General features: G+C 42.0%; 1 protein-coding gene across 2 annotated transcripts in view; it reads right to left on the bottom strand.

Annotated features, from left to right (window-relative positions):
- The window catches only part of MASP1 (MBL associated serine protease 1), a 160,795-nt gene that overhangs the window by 31,132 nt on the left and 112,494 nt on the right, over positions 1–17,169 (bottom strand). Inside the window, exon 11 of one of the 2 annotated variants that reach the window (XM_040349593.1) lies at positions 15,353–16,338. The exons of the other annotated variant lie outside the window; for it this stretch is intronic. Within the exon in view, the coding sequence (XP_040205527.1) occupies positions 15,482–16,338 (857 nt within the window). The 3' untranslated portion in view covers positions 15,353–15,481. Of the gene's footprint in view, positions 1–15,352; positions 16,339–17,169 lie in introns of those variants that run through there. 2 annotated transcript variants of the gene reach the window in all.

Genomic DNA, 17,169 nt, shown 5'->3' with positions numbered 1-17,169 from the left:
CCCTAAGATCCGACAGGTGTAATTGTTTTACACTGTCGGATCTTAGGATGCAATACCGCGGCCGCCGCTGGGTGGAGTTCGCGTCGTATTCCAGCGTCGGGTATGCAAATGAGGTTTTACGGCGATCCACAACGGTTTTCCGCGTTCGGTACGTCGTCGCTAGTCTTGTTTCCCGTCGCAATTTTAGGCGTCGTTTTACCTGCCCTAACTTTACACAGCCCACGTATGTGCTGTATAAAGTATGGCCGTCATTCTCGCGTCGAAATGTAAATAATTTTTTTCTTGCGTAAGACGTCCGGGAATACGAAAGTACGCTACGCACGTCGCCGTTCGAAAAAATGACGTCACTTCGCGCAAAGCACGGCGGGAATTTCAAAACGGAGCATGCGCAGTAGGTCCGGCGCGGGAGCGCGCCTAATTTAAATGGCACACGCCCCTTTGAATTACGCGGGCTTACGCCGGAGGCCGCCGGCGTAAGTTTTCATGCAAGTGCTTGGTGAATCAGGCACTTGCGATGAAAACTTGCGGCGGTTTAACGTATCTACGATACTTTACGCCGCCGCAGTTCTATTTGAATCTGGCCCATAGCACCTAAAAATTCTACAGATTGCTATTATCTTAGGACATAAAGTAATATAATTCTTCAAGGAATCAAGGAAGAAATAAGCAGGAATAAGAGCACATAATAGTAGGGACCAAAGTATCTTTTGAGCAATGAAAAAGAAAAAGAAAGAAAACATTTTAACATTATTAATCTGGTGAAAGGCAATGGTTAGCAACTGTTTGCAAAAAATAAATAAAAAACCTTTTCAAGATAACAGGCACACGCTTTCATATTGTATGTGAGTTCAGCCATCATACTCCCTTGTTACCAGCACGGGTAGTGGCATGAAAAACCACACAGTATACATTTTCTCTAGTTTATTCGATGAGATCTAAAGATTTCCTTGTTGGCAAATGTACACAACTTAAAGTGGAGGTCCACCCTAAAAAAAAATTACACCAAAATTCAAAAAAAATAAAAAATAATTACTTACCAGAAATTGCGGTTGCTATGTGGATCTTCCTAATCTGCCTCTTCCTAGTCCGCGGCTGGTCTTCATCCTCATGTTGTCTTCTGGGGAATGGTGTGCGCTGCCTTCTGGGAACTGTGGGCCAGATTCAGGAATAATTACGGCGGCGTAACGTATCCCCTTTACGTTACGCCGCCACAAGTTTTTGGCGTAAGTGCCTGATTCACAAAGCACTTGCCTGTAAACTTGAGGCGGCGTAACGTAAATCTGTCCGGCGCAAGCCCGCCTAATTCAAATGGGGCGTGTGTCATTTAAATTAGGCGCGCTCCGGCACCAAACGTTCTGCAAATGCTCCGTGTGAAAATTTGCCGCCGTGCTTTGCGCAAAATTACGGCGCCCCGACGTGTTTTTTGAACGGCGACGTGCGTAACGTACTTTTGTATTCTCGGACGTCTTACGCAAAAAAATAAAATTTTAAAATTCGACGCGGGAACAACGGCCATACTTTAACATGGATGGTGTAATTTTACACCATCTAAATAGCACTCTTAACTTTACGACGCGAAAAAACGACGTAAGAGAATGCGACGAACGCGCGTACCTTCGTGGATCGCCGTAAACAGCTAATTTGCATACCCGACGCTGGAAAACGACGCAAACTCCACCCAGCGGCCGCTGGAAAATAACACCTACGATCCGAAGGCGTACGAAGCCGTACGCCTGTCAGATCTATGCCAAAAGCCGTTGTATCTTGGTTTGAGGATTCCAAATCAAGATACGACGCGGCAAATTTGAAAATACTGCTGTGAATCTGGCCCTGTGTGTATCCCAGAGAGCAGGCACCCATTCATACAGCGCCACGAGACTCGCGCAGTAGGAAACGGGCAGTGAAGACGCAAGGCTCCACTGCCTGTTTCCCTTAGTGAGGATGGCGGCGCCGGGACCTGCAATGATCAAGGGGGGGGGGGGCAACATTGCGGGCGCCTAGGCCAGGTAAGTGTCCTTATCAAAAATTAGCAGCTACCGTGTTTGTAGCTGCTGACTTAAAAAAAAAATCGTGGGTGGAACCTTGCTTTAACCCCTTCCATACTGCACCATAGGGAAATGCACACGGCAGGAACCCCTCGGCGACCTGGGTGGACGTCATATGACGTCCTGTGTTCCCGCGGCAGCGCTCGTGACCCGGCGCGGGTGCCCGGCGGCCGCGATTGCCGCTGGGCACCCGGGATTGCCGGTAATCACGGCAGGAGTGTGGATCTGTGTGTGTAAACACACAGATCCACCTCCTGTCAGCGGTGAGGAGACCAATGTGTGTTCCCAGTACAGAGGAACACACATCGGTCTTCTCCCCTTGAGAGTCCCCTCCCCCCTACAGTTAGAACACACCTTAGGGAACATATTAACCCCTTCAGCGCCCCCTACTGGTTAACCCCTTCCCTGCCAGTCACATTTACACAGTAATCAATGCATATTTATAGCATTAATCGCTGTATAAATGTGAATGCTCCCAAAAACGTGTCAAAAGTGTCCGATGTGTTCGCCGCAATGTCACGGTCACGGTAAAAAATCGCAAATCACCGCCTATACTAGTAAAAAAATGAATAAAATAAAAATGCCATAAATCTATCACCTATTTTGTAGACGCTATAACTTTTGCGCAAACCAATCAATATAAGATTATTGCGATTTTTTTTTTACCAAAAATATGTAGAAGAATACGTATCGGCCTAAACTGAGGAAAAAAAATGTTTTTTTAAAAAAAAAAAATTGTGATATTTATTAAATAAAAAAGTAAAAAATATTGTGTGTTTTTTTTTTAATTGTCGCTCTTCTTTTGTTTATAGCGCAAAAAATAAAAACCGCAGAAATTTTCAAATACCACCAAACGAAAGCTCTATTTGTGGGGGGAAAAAACATAAACATTACGTTTGGGTACAGTGTTGCATGACCACGCAATTGTCATTCAAAGTGCAACAGCGCTGAAAACTAAAAATTGGTCTGGGCAGGAAGGGGGTGAAAATGCCCTGTATGGAAGGGGTTAACAATAAAGACATGGTTTGATGAGATTTGTGTGGAGGTCTGTACAGAGAATGATCTCAAACCTACTGTACACCTTTGGAATGGTTTGGAACTCAAATTGTGAGCGAGGTCTTCTGGTTGAACATCAGTACTTTGTAAAAGGCTATTTTGGTTCAATAGGCACACAATTTACACAGGTAGGGGCAGATCCACAGAGCGAGTACGCAGGCGTATCTACTGATATGCCGGCGTACTTTCAAATTTCCCGCGTCGTATCGTTGTTTTGAATCCTCAAAACAAGATACAACGGCATCTGGGTTAGATCCGACAGGCTTACGTCTTCGTACGCCTTCGGATCTAAGATGCAATTCTTTGGCGTCCGCTGGGTGGCGTTCACGTCGTTTTCCGCGTCGAGTATGCAAATTAGCTATTTCCGACGATCCACGAACGTACGAGCGGCCGGCGCATTCCTTTACGTCGCCTCTAGTCGGCTTTTTCCTGCGTATAGTTAAAGCTGGTATTTCGTGGCGTATAGTTAGACCTGCTATGTTAAGTATGGCCGTCGTTCCCGCGTTTATTTAGAATTTTTTCTAAAGTCGTCCGTGAATCGGGATGGACGGAATTCACGTCTATGTTAAAATAAATTACGTCCTTGCGACGTCATTTAGCCCAATGCACGGCGGGAAATTTTGGGACGGCGCATGCGCAGTTCATTCGGCGCGGGGACGCGCTTCATTTCAATGAAACACGCCCCCTAATCGCCGATTTGAATTACGCGCTGCTACGCCGCCAGAGATAGACTACGCCGCCGTAACTTACGGCGCAAAATCTTTATGGATTCGAACTAAAGCCGGGTAAGTTACAGCGGCGTGGCGTATCTCTTGATACGCTGCGCGGGTGCAGATCTCTGTGGATCTGCCCCGTAAGGTCTAAAATCTAATGGAAACAAAGGAGAACATGAAAAATCTTAGGGGGTATACATTACATATCTAAGTAATGCAGGGAAGACTCCTGATTGGACCACACAATATTCAGGTCTTTCTGCATGATTAAGGCCTCGTACACACGACCGAGTTTCTCGGCAAAAACCAGCAAGAAACTTGCTGGGAGATATTTTTTTAGCCGAGGAAACCGGTCGTGTGTACATTTTCGTTGAGGAAACTGTTAAGAAACTCGACGAGCCAAAAAGAGAGCATGTTCTTTATTTCCTCAACGGGAATGGAGAAACTTGCCTTGTCGAGTTCCTCGACAGCCTAACAAGGAACTTGACGAGGAAAATGATGTGTTTCGCCCGTCGAGTTCCTCGGTCGTGTGTACAAGGCTTAACACAGAGAAATTCAGTGCTGCAAATAATTATAGTCACGCAAATATTTTTAGCCTTAAATTCCTGTGCGATGGACATCAATTCTTTTCCTTTTTATGACGCAAAGGAAAATATGGTGTTTACTGTATATGTGTTACATTTGTATGTTGCATTAGCTCACAGCATATCAGCAGGTTCAACAAAGGGCAAACTTCTAACCTCTGTTTTTTTTATTGAGTCATCTGCCCATCTAAGGTCACCCTTAATCAAGAACATCTGAGACAGCTCATCAATCAATCAATCAATCAATCAATCAACCAATCAAACAAACAAAAGAAATAGCTTGATCAGTTACCTTGTTGACTGTTGTTCGGGTTTATCACCCTCTGCAATATTAGTTGTAAGTTAGTTGAATTGTTTTATGTATGAATCCCCTCACTGTGCCATCACTGAGTTTAAGAATTAACCCCTCGCTGTGTCGTCATTGAGTTTCAGTATGAATCTCTTACTATATCACTACTCAGTTTAAGTATGCATCCCTCATTGTACCATAATTGACACGGAGTATGAATCTCTCACTGTACCATCACTAAATTTGAGTTTGAACCTCACCTCATCACTAGAGATGTAAAATTTCTGGAAGTTTTAAAACCACTGGGAAAAAAACATTTTTAGAACTTGGTTTGAGAGCGTTTTCCAAGACAAGTCACATTTTTAACTAAATTTCGACTTTATATACAAGCGATGTCTTTATATACAAGTAGCGTCATGTTACAACTGAGTATAAAGTAGAAGAGAGGCGCCTCTAAGTGTAGCAATATGGTTATATTTAATGAAGGTACAACATTTAGCAACTCACATGGTTGATGATTAAAACCGGCACATCTAAGTATACAGGCATCCGGGGTTAGGCTGTCCACATAGACCGCCCTCCGCACCGCCATCGATGTCATCCCTTCCATGCTGCACGCCTCACTTTCAAATCGCTGTACTGCAGGGTAGTCTTCCCAGTCACGATTGCAGACTGACAGCGGTGAGAGCCGGTCTATGTGGACAGCTTTACCCCAGATGCCTGCATACTTAGATGTTTTAATCATCAACCATGTGAGTTCCTAAATGTTGTACCTTCATTAAATGTAACCATATTGATACACTTAGAGACACCTCCCCTTGGGGAGGCTTCCATTTGTGGATGGACATTTTATGGTTACACAATCTATCACATTGCTATAATCTTTTTATATGGACTATAAACTAAAGGACTTATGAATAAATGGTTGTGGAATGCATCATCTGAGTTTCCATTATTTCTTATGGGGAAATTTGCTTTGATATACAAGTGCTTTGGATTACAAGCATGTTTCCAGAACTAATTATGCTCGCAATACAAGGTTTTACTGTAGTTTTGATGGAATTTGTTAATGAAAAAGCAATGTAGTAAATGCACAAAACATTAGAAATATCCAGCACTTACCAAAGTAAGCTCAGAGACACTTCCATGTGATTTCAACAGGCCCATATCCCGCAAAGAGACAGCCCCATATCCCGCAAAGAGACAGACCCATATTCTGCAAAGAGACAGCCCAATATTCAGCAAAGAGACAGCTCCGTATCCAGTAGAGATACATCCCCATATCTAGCAAAGAGGCCTCTACATATCCAGCAAAGCATTGCCCCATATCCAGCAAAGAGATATCCCCATATCCAGCAAAGAGACATGCCCATACCCAGCAAAGACATAGCCCAGTGCATTAAAGAGATAGCCCAGTCCAGCAAAGAGACAGCCCAGTCCAGCAAAGACACAGCCCAGTGCAACAAAGAGACAGCCCCGGGCAGCAAAGAGACAGCCCAGGGCAGCAAAGAGACAGCACAGTCCAGCAAAGAGACAGCCCAGTGTATCAAAGAGACAGTACATCAAATAGACAGCCCAGTGCATCAAATAGACAGCCCAGAAAATAGACAGCGCAGTACATCAAAAGAGACAGTCCAGCAAAGAGACAGCCCAGTGCATCAAAGAGACAGCCCAGTGCATCAAAGAGACAGTAAGTCAAATAGACAGCCCAGTGCATCAAAGAGACAGCCCAGTGTATCAAAGAGACAGTCCAGCAAATAGACAGCTCAGTGCATCAAAAGAGACAGTCCAGTGTATCAAAGAGACAGTCCAGCAAAAAGACAGCCCAGTGCATCAAAGAGACAGCCCAGTGCATCAAAGAGACAGTACGTCAAATAGACAGCCCAGTGCATCAAAGAGACAGCCCAGTGTATCAAAGAGACAGTCCAGCAAATAGACAGCTCAGTGCATCAAAATAGACAGTCCAGTGTATCAAAGAGACAGTCCAGCAAAAAGACAGCCCAGTGCATCAAAGAGACAGCCCAGTGTATCAAAGAGACAGTCCAGCAAATAGACAGCCCAGTGCATCAAAGAGACAGCCCAGTGCATCAAAGAGACAGTCTCAGCAGGCACAGCACAGACTAATTCAGCAGCATTGTCACCAGAAAACTAAAAACTTGTCTCCACAGCACACAACAGTTAACAGGAGGCTAAGGAAGAGGACATGCTACCTACCCACATGATTCAACAATCATCCGCACGGCCACGCCACACCTTGCGAGTTGAGTGGTGCCAAAACGAGGTTACAAATGGTCTGCATTGAGAGGCGGAGTGGAATGCTCTGTTTGATTCCTCCGTGGCCACCCTGCTTTGGTATAGGCAGCAGGCTACACAGTGAAGTAAACGGGTAATGCTCTGGTGGAGGTGCACATTCCGGCAGAAAAAAAGCCCTGTTTGTATTCCTTGCAGCATTTGGAAAATAATATTTCTTCTCACAATATTAATGATATTATAATTGTGATGAAACAACCCTTGCACTATTAGAAGCAACAACCCTATTATAAGATCAGAAAGCAGCTCTCACTTAAAAAAATGTGCACTCAACACACTTAAATACAGAAACAATAATCAAATAGTGAAGCGCTTTTTAATACATACCATGTGATTTATAAAATAGTTCAATCAATCATCAATACAGTACATCAATAATCAAAAAATGTGCCAATAGTAGTGTAATCGCTTCATAAATTCATATGAAACCATATAAAAAATAACGAAAAAAAAAATATGAATAAATTAGTTAATGTTCATGTGCCAAAAAGTTAATTCCATCAATTCATACCAGGTAAACAAATAATAATAAAAAAACAAACAAAAAAAACAAATATATATAAAGTGAGTACACCCTTCACATTTTTTTTTATGTGACAACACTTTGCTGTAGTGAGTGTACAGTGTACAACTCAAAATAACTCGACACACAGCCATTCATGTCTACACCGCTGGCAACAAAAGTGAGTACACCCCTAAGTGAAAATTTCCAAATTGGGCCCAAAATGTCAATATGTCAAAATGTCAATATGTGGCCACATGTGTGTGGAGATAATCCCTACCACTCTACAGCCGACTCCAGACACCTTCTAAAGTTCTCCTTCTGGGAAGAACGGAAGTGGTGTCACCATCAAGGTGTCTTCATCTACCTCTCCAACCCAGAGAAACAAGGACATTGTGATGGAGAACCAGCTGCACCACTCCTGGGAACTTGTCCTTTTCTACATATGAAATACCTCTTAGGCCCCGTACACACGTCCGAGGAACTCGACGGGCAAAACACATCGTTTTGCCCGTCGAGTTCCTTGTGAAGCCTGCCGAGGATCTCGGCGAGCCGAAATTTCCCATTGAACAACGAGGAAATAGAGAACATGTTCTCTATTTCCTCCTCGAGATCCTCGTCGGCTTCTTCGGCCGAAAGTGTACACACGGCCGGGTTTCTCGGCAGAATTCAGCTCCGATCGAGTTTCTGGCTGAATTCTGCCGAGAAACTCGGTTGTGTGTACGGGGCCTAACAGAGAGTACTATCTCAATGACCGTTGGTGGATTTGCTTCAGTTATGGAAAGGCCTCCAGAGTTGATGTTCCCACTTTCTGGCATTTGCCAACATGAGCACGTTTGACTATCACTTCTAAGTGTCACAAGCACTGTGCATTAATTTCATTCTGAATATAGCTTTTCGTTGTTCACATCGGGGGTTATTTACGAAAGGCAAATCCCCTTTGAATTTTAAGTGCAAACTATTAGCCAGATTCAGAGAGAGTTACGCCGGCGTATCAGTAGATACGCCGACGTAACTCGGAATCTGCGCCGCCGTAAGTTTAAGTGTATTCTTAAACTGAGATACACTTAAACCCAGCCTGCGCCGTCGTATCTTAGGGTGCAATTTTTCAGCTGGCCGCTAGGTGGCGCTTCCATTGAGTTCGGCGTCTGGCAGTATTTTTTCTTGATGAGCCATATGTAAATGCCTAGATACGCCGATTCACGAACGTACGTGCGCCCGTCGCAGTAAAGATACGCCGTTTACGTAAGGCGATTCCCGGCGTGAAGTTAGTCGAACAAATAGCTGGCCTAGTCAATGTTAAGTATGGCCGTCGTTCCCGTGTCGAAATTTGAAAAATTTACATTGTTTGCGTAAGTCATCCGTGAATGGCGCTGGACGTAATTTCCGTTCACATCAAAACCAATACGTCCTTGCGGCGTACTTTGGAGCAATGCACACTGGGATATGTACACGGATGCCGCATGCGCCGTTCGTAAAAAACGTCAACCAAACATTAACATAATCCCCCATCCTCATTTGAATTTGGCGCGCTTACGCCGGCCCCATTTACGCTACGCAGCCTTAAGTTAGGAGGCAAGTGCTTTGTGAATACAGTACTTGCCTCTCTGACTTAAGGCGGCTTAGCGTAAATACGATACGCTACGCCGCCTTAAAGATGCGCGCCCCTACCTGAATATAGCTTTATAAGTGCAGTTGCTGTAGATCCGAGGGGGACATGCAAGGAGAATAAAAAACAGCATTTTAGCTTGCACGTGATTGGATGATAAAATCAGCAGACCTTCCCCTTATTTCAGATCTACCCTTCAGATCTACAGCGACTGCACTTCCAAGCGCACTTTCAGTGCAATTTTAAGTGCACTTGTAGTTTTCACTTGTAGTGCAAAGTGGATTTGCCTTTCGTAAATAACCCCCATTGTCAAGTTAGCACCCATTATAAGGTCCCTGTACATTTTAAATTGCAAGCGCTGCATTATTCCTATTTTAATCTCTGTCATGTTGTAGTGAGCCCACCCCCGCACAGTTAAAATCCCTCCTTAGGACACATTTAACCCCTTGATCGCCCCCTAGTGTTTAACCCCTTCCCTGCCAGTGTCATTTATACAGTAATCAGTGGCTATTTGTAGCTCTGATCGCTGTATAAATGACAATGGTCCCAAAATAGTGTCAAAAGTGTCCGTTGTGTCCGCATCAATGTCGCAGTCCCGATAAAAATCGCAGATTGCTGCCATTACTAGTAAAAAATATCATAAATGTATCCCCTATTTTGTAGATGCTATAGCTTTTGCCTAAACCAATCAATATACACTTATTGCGTTTTTTTTTTACCAAAAATATGTAGAAGAATACATATCGGCCTAAACTGTGGAAGAAATTAGTTTTTTTATAATTTTTTGGGGGATATTTATTATAGCAAAAAGTAAAAAATATTGTTTTTTTTTTCAAAATTGACGCTCTTTTTTTTGTTTATAGCGCAATGAGATGAGAAAAATGGGCATTCAAAATTTAGAAACTGCTCTATTTTTTCTCGTCGTTTTTCACGTTGTCGTTTTTCTCGTCGTGAAAAACGGTTGTCTGTAGGCTTTAATGACTGGTTAAAAAAACCGCACATGCTCAGAAGCAAGTTATGAGAAGGGAAATTTTCATAATCAGCCCAAAGGGTGGCACCATTTGAATGGAACTTACCCTTTATAGTGCCGTTGTACGTGTTCTACGTCACCGCGATTTGCTAGAGCATTTTTTTTCACGATCGTGTGTATGCAAGGCCGGCTTGACAAGAATAACATCGAGAAAAATGTTGTTTTACGATCAATCAGTCGGAGTACGAATCTATCATTGTGGCATCACTGAGTTTGAGTATGAATCACTCACTATGTTATCACTGAGTCTCAGTAAGATCCCTCATAGCGACATCAGAGTCTGAGTATGATCCCTCACTGTATGATAACTGAGCCTGAAAATACAATAAATCCCTCTCTCAGTCCCTGGATCTAAACCTGCAACATCTACTGTGTCTGGCAGTATTTTTTCTTGATGAGCCAACCGAGATGCTGGACAGCTCCCTGGACAATTCCTTGCACAATCTTGTTTCTGGTGAACCTGGAACTCTTTGGACCTCCCACAAACTTCCTATTTAAACAGGAGCTTCAGGCTCCTTCAGCAAAAATTAAAAGTCCTTTTAATATTAGGACACTTACCTGTCCACAAAACCAGCTGTTTCTTCACCCAAACCAATTTTTCAATCAGCTTGCGGGTACTGCTGCCGTCATCTTGGGTAAGGGAAACCGGCAGTGAAGCCTTGCAGCTTCACAGCTGGTTCCTTATTGTGCATGCACAAAGCGCGCTGCACTGCGATGGGGGAAGGAGGAGGGGGCCAGAACTTCCAGATGAGGTTGCCGAAGCAAAGTCAGTGGGAAGTGGTAGCGGGTACCTTTCTGTAACGAAATGTCCCACAATTTGCTTGAGTGCTTTGGTCATATTTCGCTTCCTCCATTCTGAATATAGATATTAGATATTATTGCCGCATATTACAATCACAAACAAGGCAGGATTCGTTTGGCTGCAAGATGGACATGAACTGTTTATTGAAAAAACAGGTACACAGGTAATACTCGGGACAATCCCCCCTTTGTATCCTGGGTGGGCTAGACTGTCCAATCAGCAGGGAGAACTGTTGGAGAAATCCCCCCTCCCTCCCTCCTCACAGCAAACACACTTACACATCCCATAATATTCAAGATAGACAGAAAAAATAGCACAATGGAATACAACCACACCACAAAAGACCCAGCAAAGAGTCCCCAACAGTACGAGACAATATACAAAAAACAATATATATATATATATATATATATATATATATATATATATATATATATATACAGTACATACATACACACACACAACATTCCAGTGTGGTGGTACAATGAGACCGATTAGTACAGATTAGACTGGGGTACTCGGTTACCCTGTGCCCCATTAGAGACACAGGGTGAATTAGACATAGGAGTCGCATTGGGGTTCTGAAACAAGGTTTTCCCAACCTCCCCAAGGGATTCTGGGTTTCACGGGCCCCCCCACTTTTTCATCACTGGGTTTGAGTATGATGCCTCACTGTGCTATCACTGGGTCTAAATATGATCTTCTGTTGTGCCAACACTGAGTTTGAGTATGGTTTACATACTGTGCCATCACTGAATTTTTCTTGTTGGTTTTAATTAAAAGTTAATTCCCATGTTTCCACCCACATTTTTTGACTAATTAACTTTTGCCCATAATATCTTGTGTAGCAAAACTGTGCTAAGAAATGTGAATTTACTACAAGAAATTTCCCTTTTTCTAAAAGAATATGTTTTTGCTGTCAGAGAAAAAAATATATCTTTGCACAGGGATTTAACTTTTGCTTTAAATAAAACACAACAGCTCTTGGCATGTGTTTGTAAGCCAATTTAGGGTAAAACCTTTGCCCACTTCTAAAAGTAAATGTCCTGCCTAACAGCAGACACCACACAATGCCAACTGGTAAAGGATAAATAAGGGGAAGCTCCATCATTCAATGACGCTCATGCTGGAGTAGAGAGCCACCGCCCGCCCTCCACCTGCTGTTTTCCGGCCCTACCGCCACTGTCCGATGATGGGAATGGGAGTCTTGCAACCGGACACACACGGCTCCACAGACTGCCACAATGCCATTCCCTACCCTACGAGCCCTTCTCCTCTCCTCCGTAGAGACCGGGGAAGCTGCACTACTATAGAAATGTGTAACGTGGACAATCCGCGCTACCCTCAAACAAAGTGCAAATAATATATATATTGAAATTAGGTATACAGATATTGATATCATATCAAGTGACGGTGCGCAAACTAAAAGGAAAACCTGAATATTCGGCTTGTGAACATGTGTAAAATAGAATTAGATGCGCAACCAAAATTATGCTAACAAATGTGCAAACAAATATATCATCAATAAGTGTTATTTAAACACAGCTTAAAATAAAGAAAAATCTAATTCAACAGAGGGCTCAAAAGCGTCCATGTCAGATAACGTTCAATAAAAACTTCACTGTGAGCAAATCAGACTCCCACATGCCAGCCAAGCAATAATAAAATACCCGAGGGCCGCTTACCAGATCTGTAGGATCTCTATTAAGGAGATCTTGTAGACTCATACAGGAGGGATCACTCAAGCAGGGGCGGCGGGTTTACACATCCATCTGGATCCTCTCCTCCGCTAGCAGTTCCAAATGCTGCAATGATCTCCGTGGGATATTTGTCAAGGTAAAGTCCCTCGTGGAGCGTTGTATAGAAGCGTGTTTGCATAATTTTGATTGCGCATCTTATTTTATCTTACACAAGGTGCACTATTAGCATGCTTTTCATTGATTTATGCTAAGACCATAGAGATGTGTTTTAAGCTTTTCGCTAGATGGCATGTCACGCCGCAGAGAGCACGAAGGTTCGAAGCAGATGCGCCTTAAACATGCTTGATGCCTCGGGAACCTTTGAGCATCTGTGGTGGGAATGTATAAAAATACAGCCCTACTGGGAGGGGATCCTTAACCGTTTGCCGACCAGCCGCCACAGTTAGACTACGGCGGTTCCTTTAATGGCTAGAGCAGGCGCGCGCCCGCGTCATTGTACTAGCAGATGCGCATGGCCGGTAGCCGAAATGTCCGCCGGCCCCCCTCGATCGCTCCACAGAGAGCCAGAATGGGGATCTGTCAATGTAAACAAACAGATCCCCGTTCTGTCAAAGAGGGGCACCAAATAAGCTTTTTTGGCCAATAAAAGTAAGCAAACATTTTGCTGTGTCTGGTAAATCTACAACAAAAAAATAATTTTTGGGTAAGTTCTAGTAAATAATATGTAAAAATGTGTATACAGTATGTCCCCAATGACTACCCTAAAAACATTACGTATTACTTTTACTTTTTACACCCCCTCCCTATACAATGGGGTTTTTCACATGCTCTGTCACTTTTGGCATGATTTGATTGCAGTGGAATGGTGTGGGCTTTTAAGAGTTAAAACAGGCACTGAGGAGATGATTCCCAGTTGCCTGCCATCTGCCTTATGAAGCGTTCCACCGTGGATCACTTTCCAGAGGGGTGGCATGGGCTGTTGCATATGTAAACTAGGTCTTCCAGCTTAGAAACATCAGTGTGTTTTCATTAGAGATCTGGCAGGATGGCAGAATCTGCTTTCATGGATAAAGCTCATATTTCAATGCATCTGTTGTGAATTTAGAAGATTAATGTTGTCAGAGTGCCCATAGCTACTGAGATGAACAGGGGCTTGTTTTAAAGTGTTTTACTGCTTGTTCACAATATGCAAATGATTGTGTGCATGGTCTGGGCACCAGTTCACATTAAGCCTGGTAGATGGGGATGGTAGATTTCCAGTTATGCTCCCATCTGTGAGCAGAGTCTTTGTAAGGCATTTCAATTTCAGTGCAGACAAGTTCACAATACTCAAGACACAAATACTACTTTCTGCATTGGGAACCAGGGAATGTCACCTTTGGCACTCAATCTCATTTACTTATACATGCAGAGCAGACACTATTTGCTTTTCACTCTTTACAAAGAAATAAAAAGCATAGTTTCAGAATAAGTGTGGTTTGTGTAATAATGTTTATTTGGTTGTCTCACAATACTTGATAACATACAAAATGAATAAATACAAATTGTGATAACATCTAAGTAAAAAAAAAAAAAACATATATAAAGCTGAATGCGTTACAGTGTAGCAACTTTTGTTCTTATTTATATTATTGCATTGTATTGCAACATTTTTTTTTTATTTTCTTCTATGCAGGCATAAATAAGGCATAAATTATATATAAAAAGGTATTATATTTTAACAATGTTTAAGCAAAACTGCACTAAGAGTAGAAAAACGAATAATATATAAATTACAGTTTACAAAAAAGAAATATTTCAAATTGTGGAGTGAAGATGTGAATTTTTATGCACATTACTATGCATTTACACTTCAGAATCCAAGTCCAAATTAATTTGTGCGCATCATGTGGACCTGCATTAATGCTTTGAATTATTTTTTAAATCTCACTGTATAAAAATTAAACTCACTGTCACTTATATGAATTTCAGGACTCTCAGTATTACAAAATCTAAATACAGTCTAACCTCAAATCTAGTGATACCCTAAAAAAGATAGTACTGTAGCTATGCTATGCTAGCTATGCTATGCTACCTCAAAGTAATTTCAAGAATAATATAATAGTTGAAAATTACAGTGATCATTTTTATTGAAAACAATATCAGCACAGAGAATAGGCATTTTTAGGGTTCAGTGCATAAACACGAGTTTTCAATAATTTGTTTTTTATCCATAGTGGTGTCAAATTATTAGAAATGGTCAATGGACACTGCATATAGGCAGGGAGAGAACTACAACCATAGAAGCCAAATGTAGTGGTTATAGGCCCAGGAGAAAAAGGGTCTATTAGAAGAATCCTCCTCCTACAAGCCTGCTCTATGGCCCCAGACAGCATAGATAGATAGTGTTTGACCTTTCACAAAATGTCTAATGTACTACAAAAGTGTGTTAGGTGGCTTTTCAATTTGAAAGCTACCTCTGCTTACTAGTACCAATAAGATCAGCTTTACAAACATACTACTGCTGTCCAATGTGGTGCTATGAGGCCAGCAAATTTCACTTTTATGAATATAGACATTTCTAGTTGAATTTGCAGTTCTTTATGCTGGTAGCTTTAGTGGGCTAAAATATATAGCTTGAGTGATAATACATACGGTATATAACAGAAGTATTCAATGGAGTGCACTACATCAAGAAGGAGTGTAACTAGAAAATACATAATTATGTTATAAATTTTGTAACCAAAGATAGGAACATTGATGAAATAGTTGTATTGGTTTGTCCTGTGGCTTCACAAAAAACCTGCCATATATGTTTTTTACCACTCAAGCTGAAAATTCCACTGAGATGCATTGACTTGTTCAGGTGTAGATCTGGTTATCTAGCCAGTTCACATAGTTTGAAACTTTGGTATATACTCCATATACTTGTTTGCTTCCACATTCTTCTGGGCCTCCCCAGGACACCAGACCTTGGGCCACCCACCTCTTTGTATCAGTGTCCTGAATTACAAAGGCACCTCCGCTGTCTCCCAGACAAGTGTCTTTCCCACCTTCATAAAACCCAGCACAGAACATGTTTTCAGTTACACTATAATTTCCAGAGCGAGACTCATAGCTTGCCTTACACTCTGCATGGAGCACCACTGGTAATTTAACATATTGCAGGACATCTGACAGTGTCCTCATGCCAGAGCTTATCACTTCATCCACTGTGATATTAGGGTTTGATATACCCCACCCAGCCACAAGACCAAGAGTATTGGGCTGTGGACCTTGTAACTCATGGTCAAGCTCAGGTAGACATACTGGCAATATATACTGGTTCATTGTTACTTTTTCTTTTAACTTCACAAGAGCAATATCATGGTTGTAAATCTTTGGGTCAAAATCTTCATGCAAAATAATTTTGTCTATGGTTCTGCTGACGGCATCTGTTTTATTTCTTACATCGTGCAACCCCAAGTAAACAGTGACGTGTTCCTTTGACACAGGAATGACGGTGTTATCACGGCGTTGAGACTTTAACACATGGGCAGCTGTGAGGACCCAGTAATCCGATAGAAGGGCACCACTGCCAAACCATTTATCCTCTGGAACACGGGACATATCTTCTACCACAATGAGCGCCTGCCAAGGGAAAAATCCTGGTTCTGCATTACGACCCCCGATGATACGCTTGACTATTCCAGGGAGCTGACGAATCGGCTTTCCACACACTGACAGCACATAGAAACAGAAGGGGAAAAAGTAACATTAGCAAGTGTTAAAAGACTAAATACCATAGTAAGTAGTGTGTTAAGTAGATTATGCCAGGTTTTGCTAAATTTAAAAACCACATGGACATAGAATTATTTATATATTTGATATTCCTTTTGGAAAGCAGCTAAATATTTCAAAGAAGAACAGTAACTGAAGTCTCTGCACTTTTATCTTAAATAGTAAAAATCTGAAAAAAAAATACTGACACACTTCTAATTAACAATCTGGTACTGCATCATTTTGTTCATGTTTACCTTTCTAAAAAGGTAGTTCCACTTCCAACAAGAAAGTAAAGAACTTTATCCTATGGTGTGCTTATGCAGAATGGCACAACTTTTCTGCATCGTTTGAGACAATTGAAAATAGCAAGGAAAGCCCCTTTAACAGGGAAATTCCTAAACACTGACACTATAGCGGAAGTTGTAGAAGTTGTAGTAAAGAATGGTGTTTGTTTTAAGCCATAGACTATATTTTCTTTGAAGAAACAGCTGGGCTGTTGTTTTTTAATTGACTATACAGTACATTTTACACAACCATGTGGAATAATATTTTTCTTGGCTTTTAAAGCATCTTTTAGACTTCCGTGATTATATTTTAATAGGTATTTTCTTGATCTTGACATGTTTGTCCTGGCATAATCTACCAACAATGATGTATCATGGGCATAATACATCATTGCACACCTAAGACCTTCAATACCTGCCAGTGAATTCAGTGTTCCATCCCAGCAAAAGCTCTGATTTCTAAGGATATGATTGTCAGTAAAAAGACAATAGCAGCATGTGTTT

This window comes from Rana temporaria, chromosome 4 (genome assembly GCF_905171775.1).
Source record: "Rana temporaria chromosome 4, aRanTem1.1, whole genome shotgun sequence".
NCBI lineage: Eukaryota > Metazoa > Chordata > Amphibia > Anura > Ranidae > Rana > Rana temporaria.
Note: the sequence above shows the minus strand (reverse complement) of the source record. Positions and strands in the feature narration are given on the sequence as shown.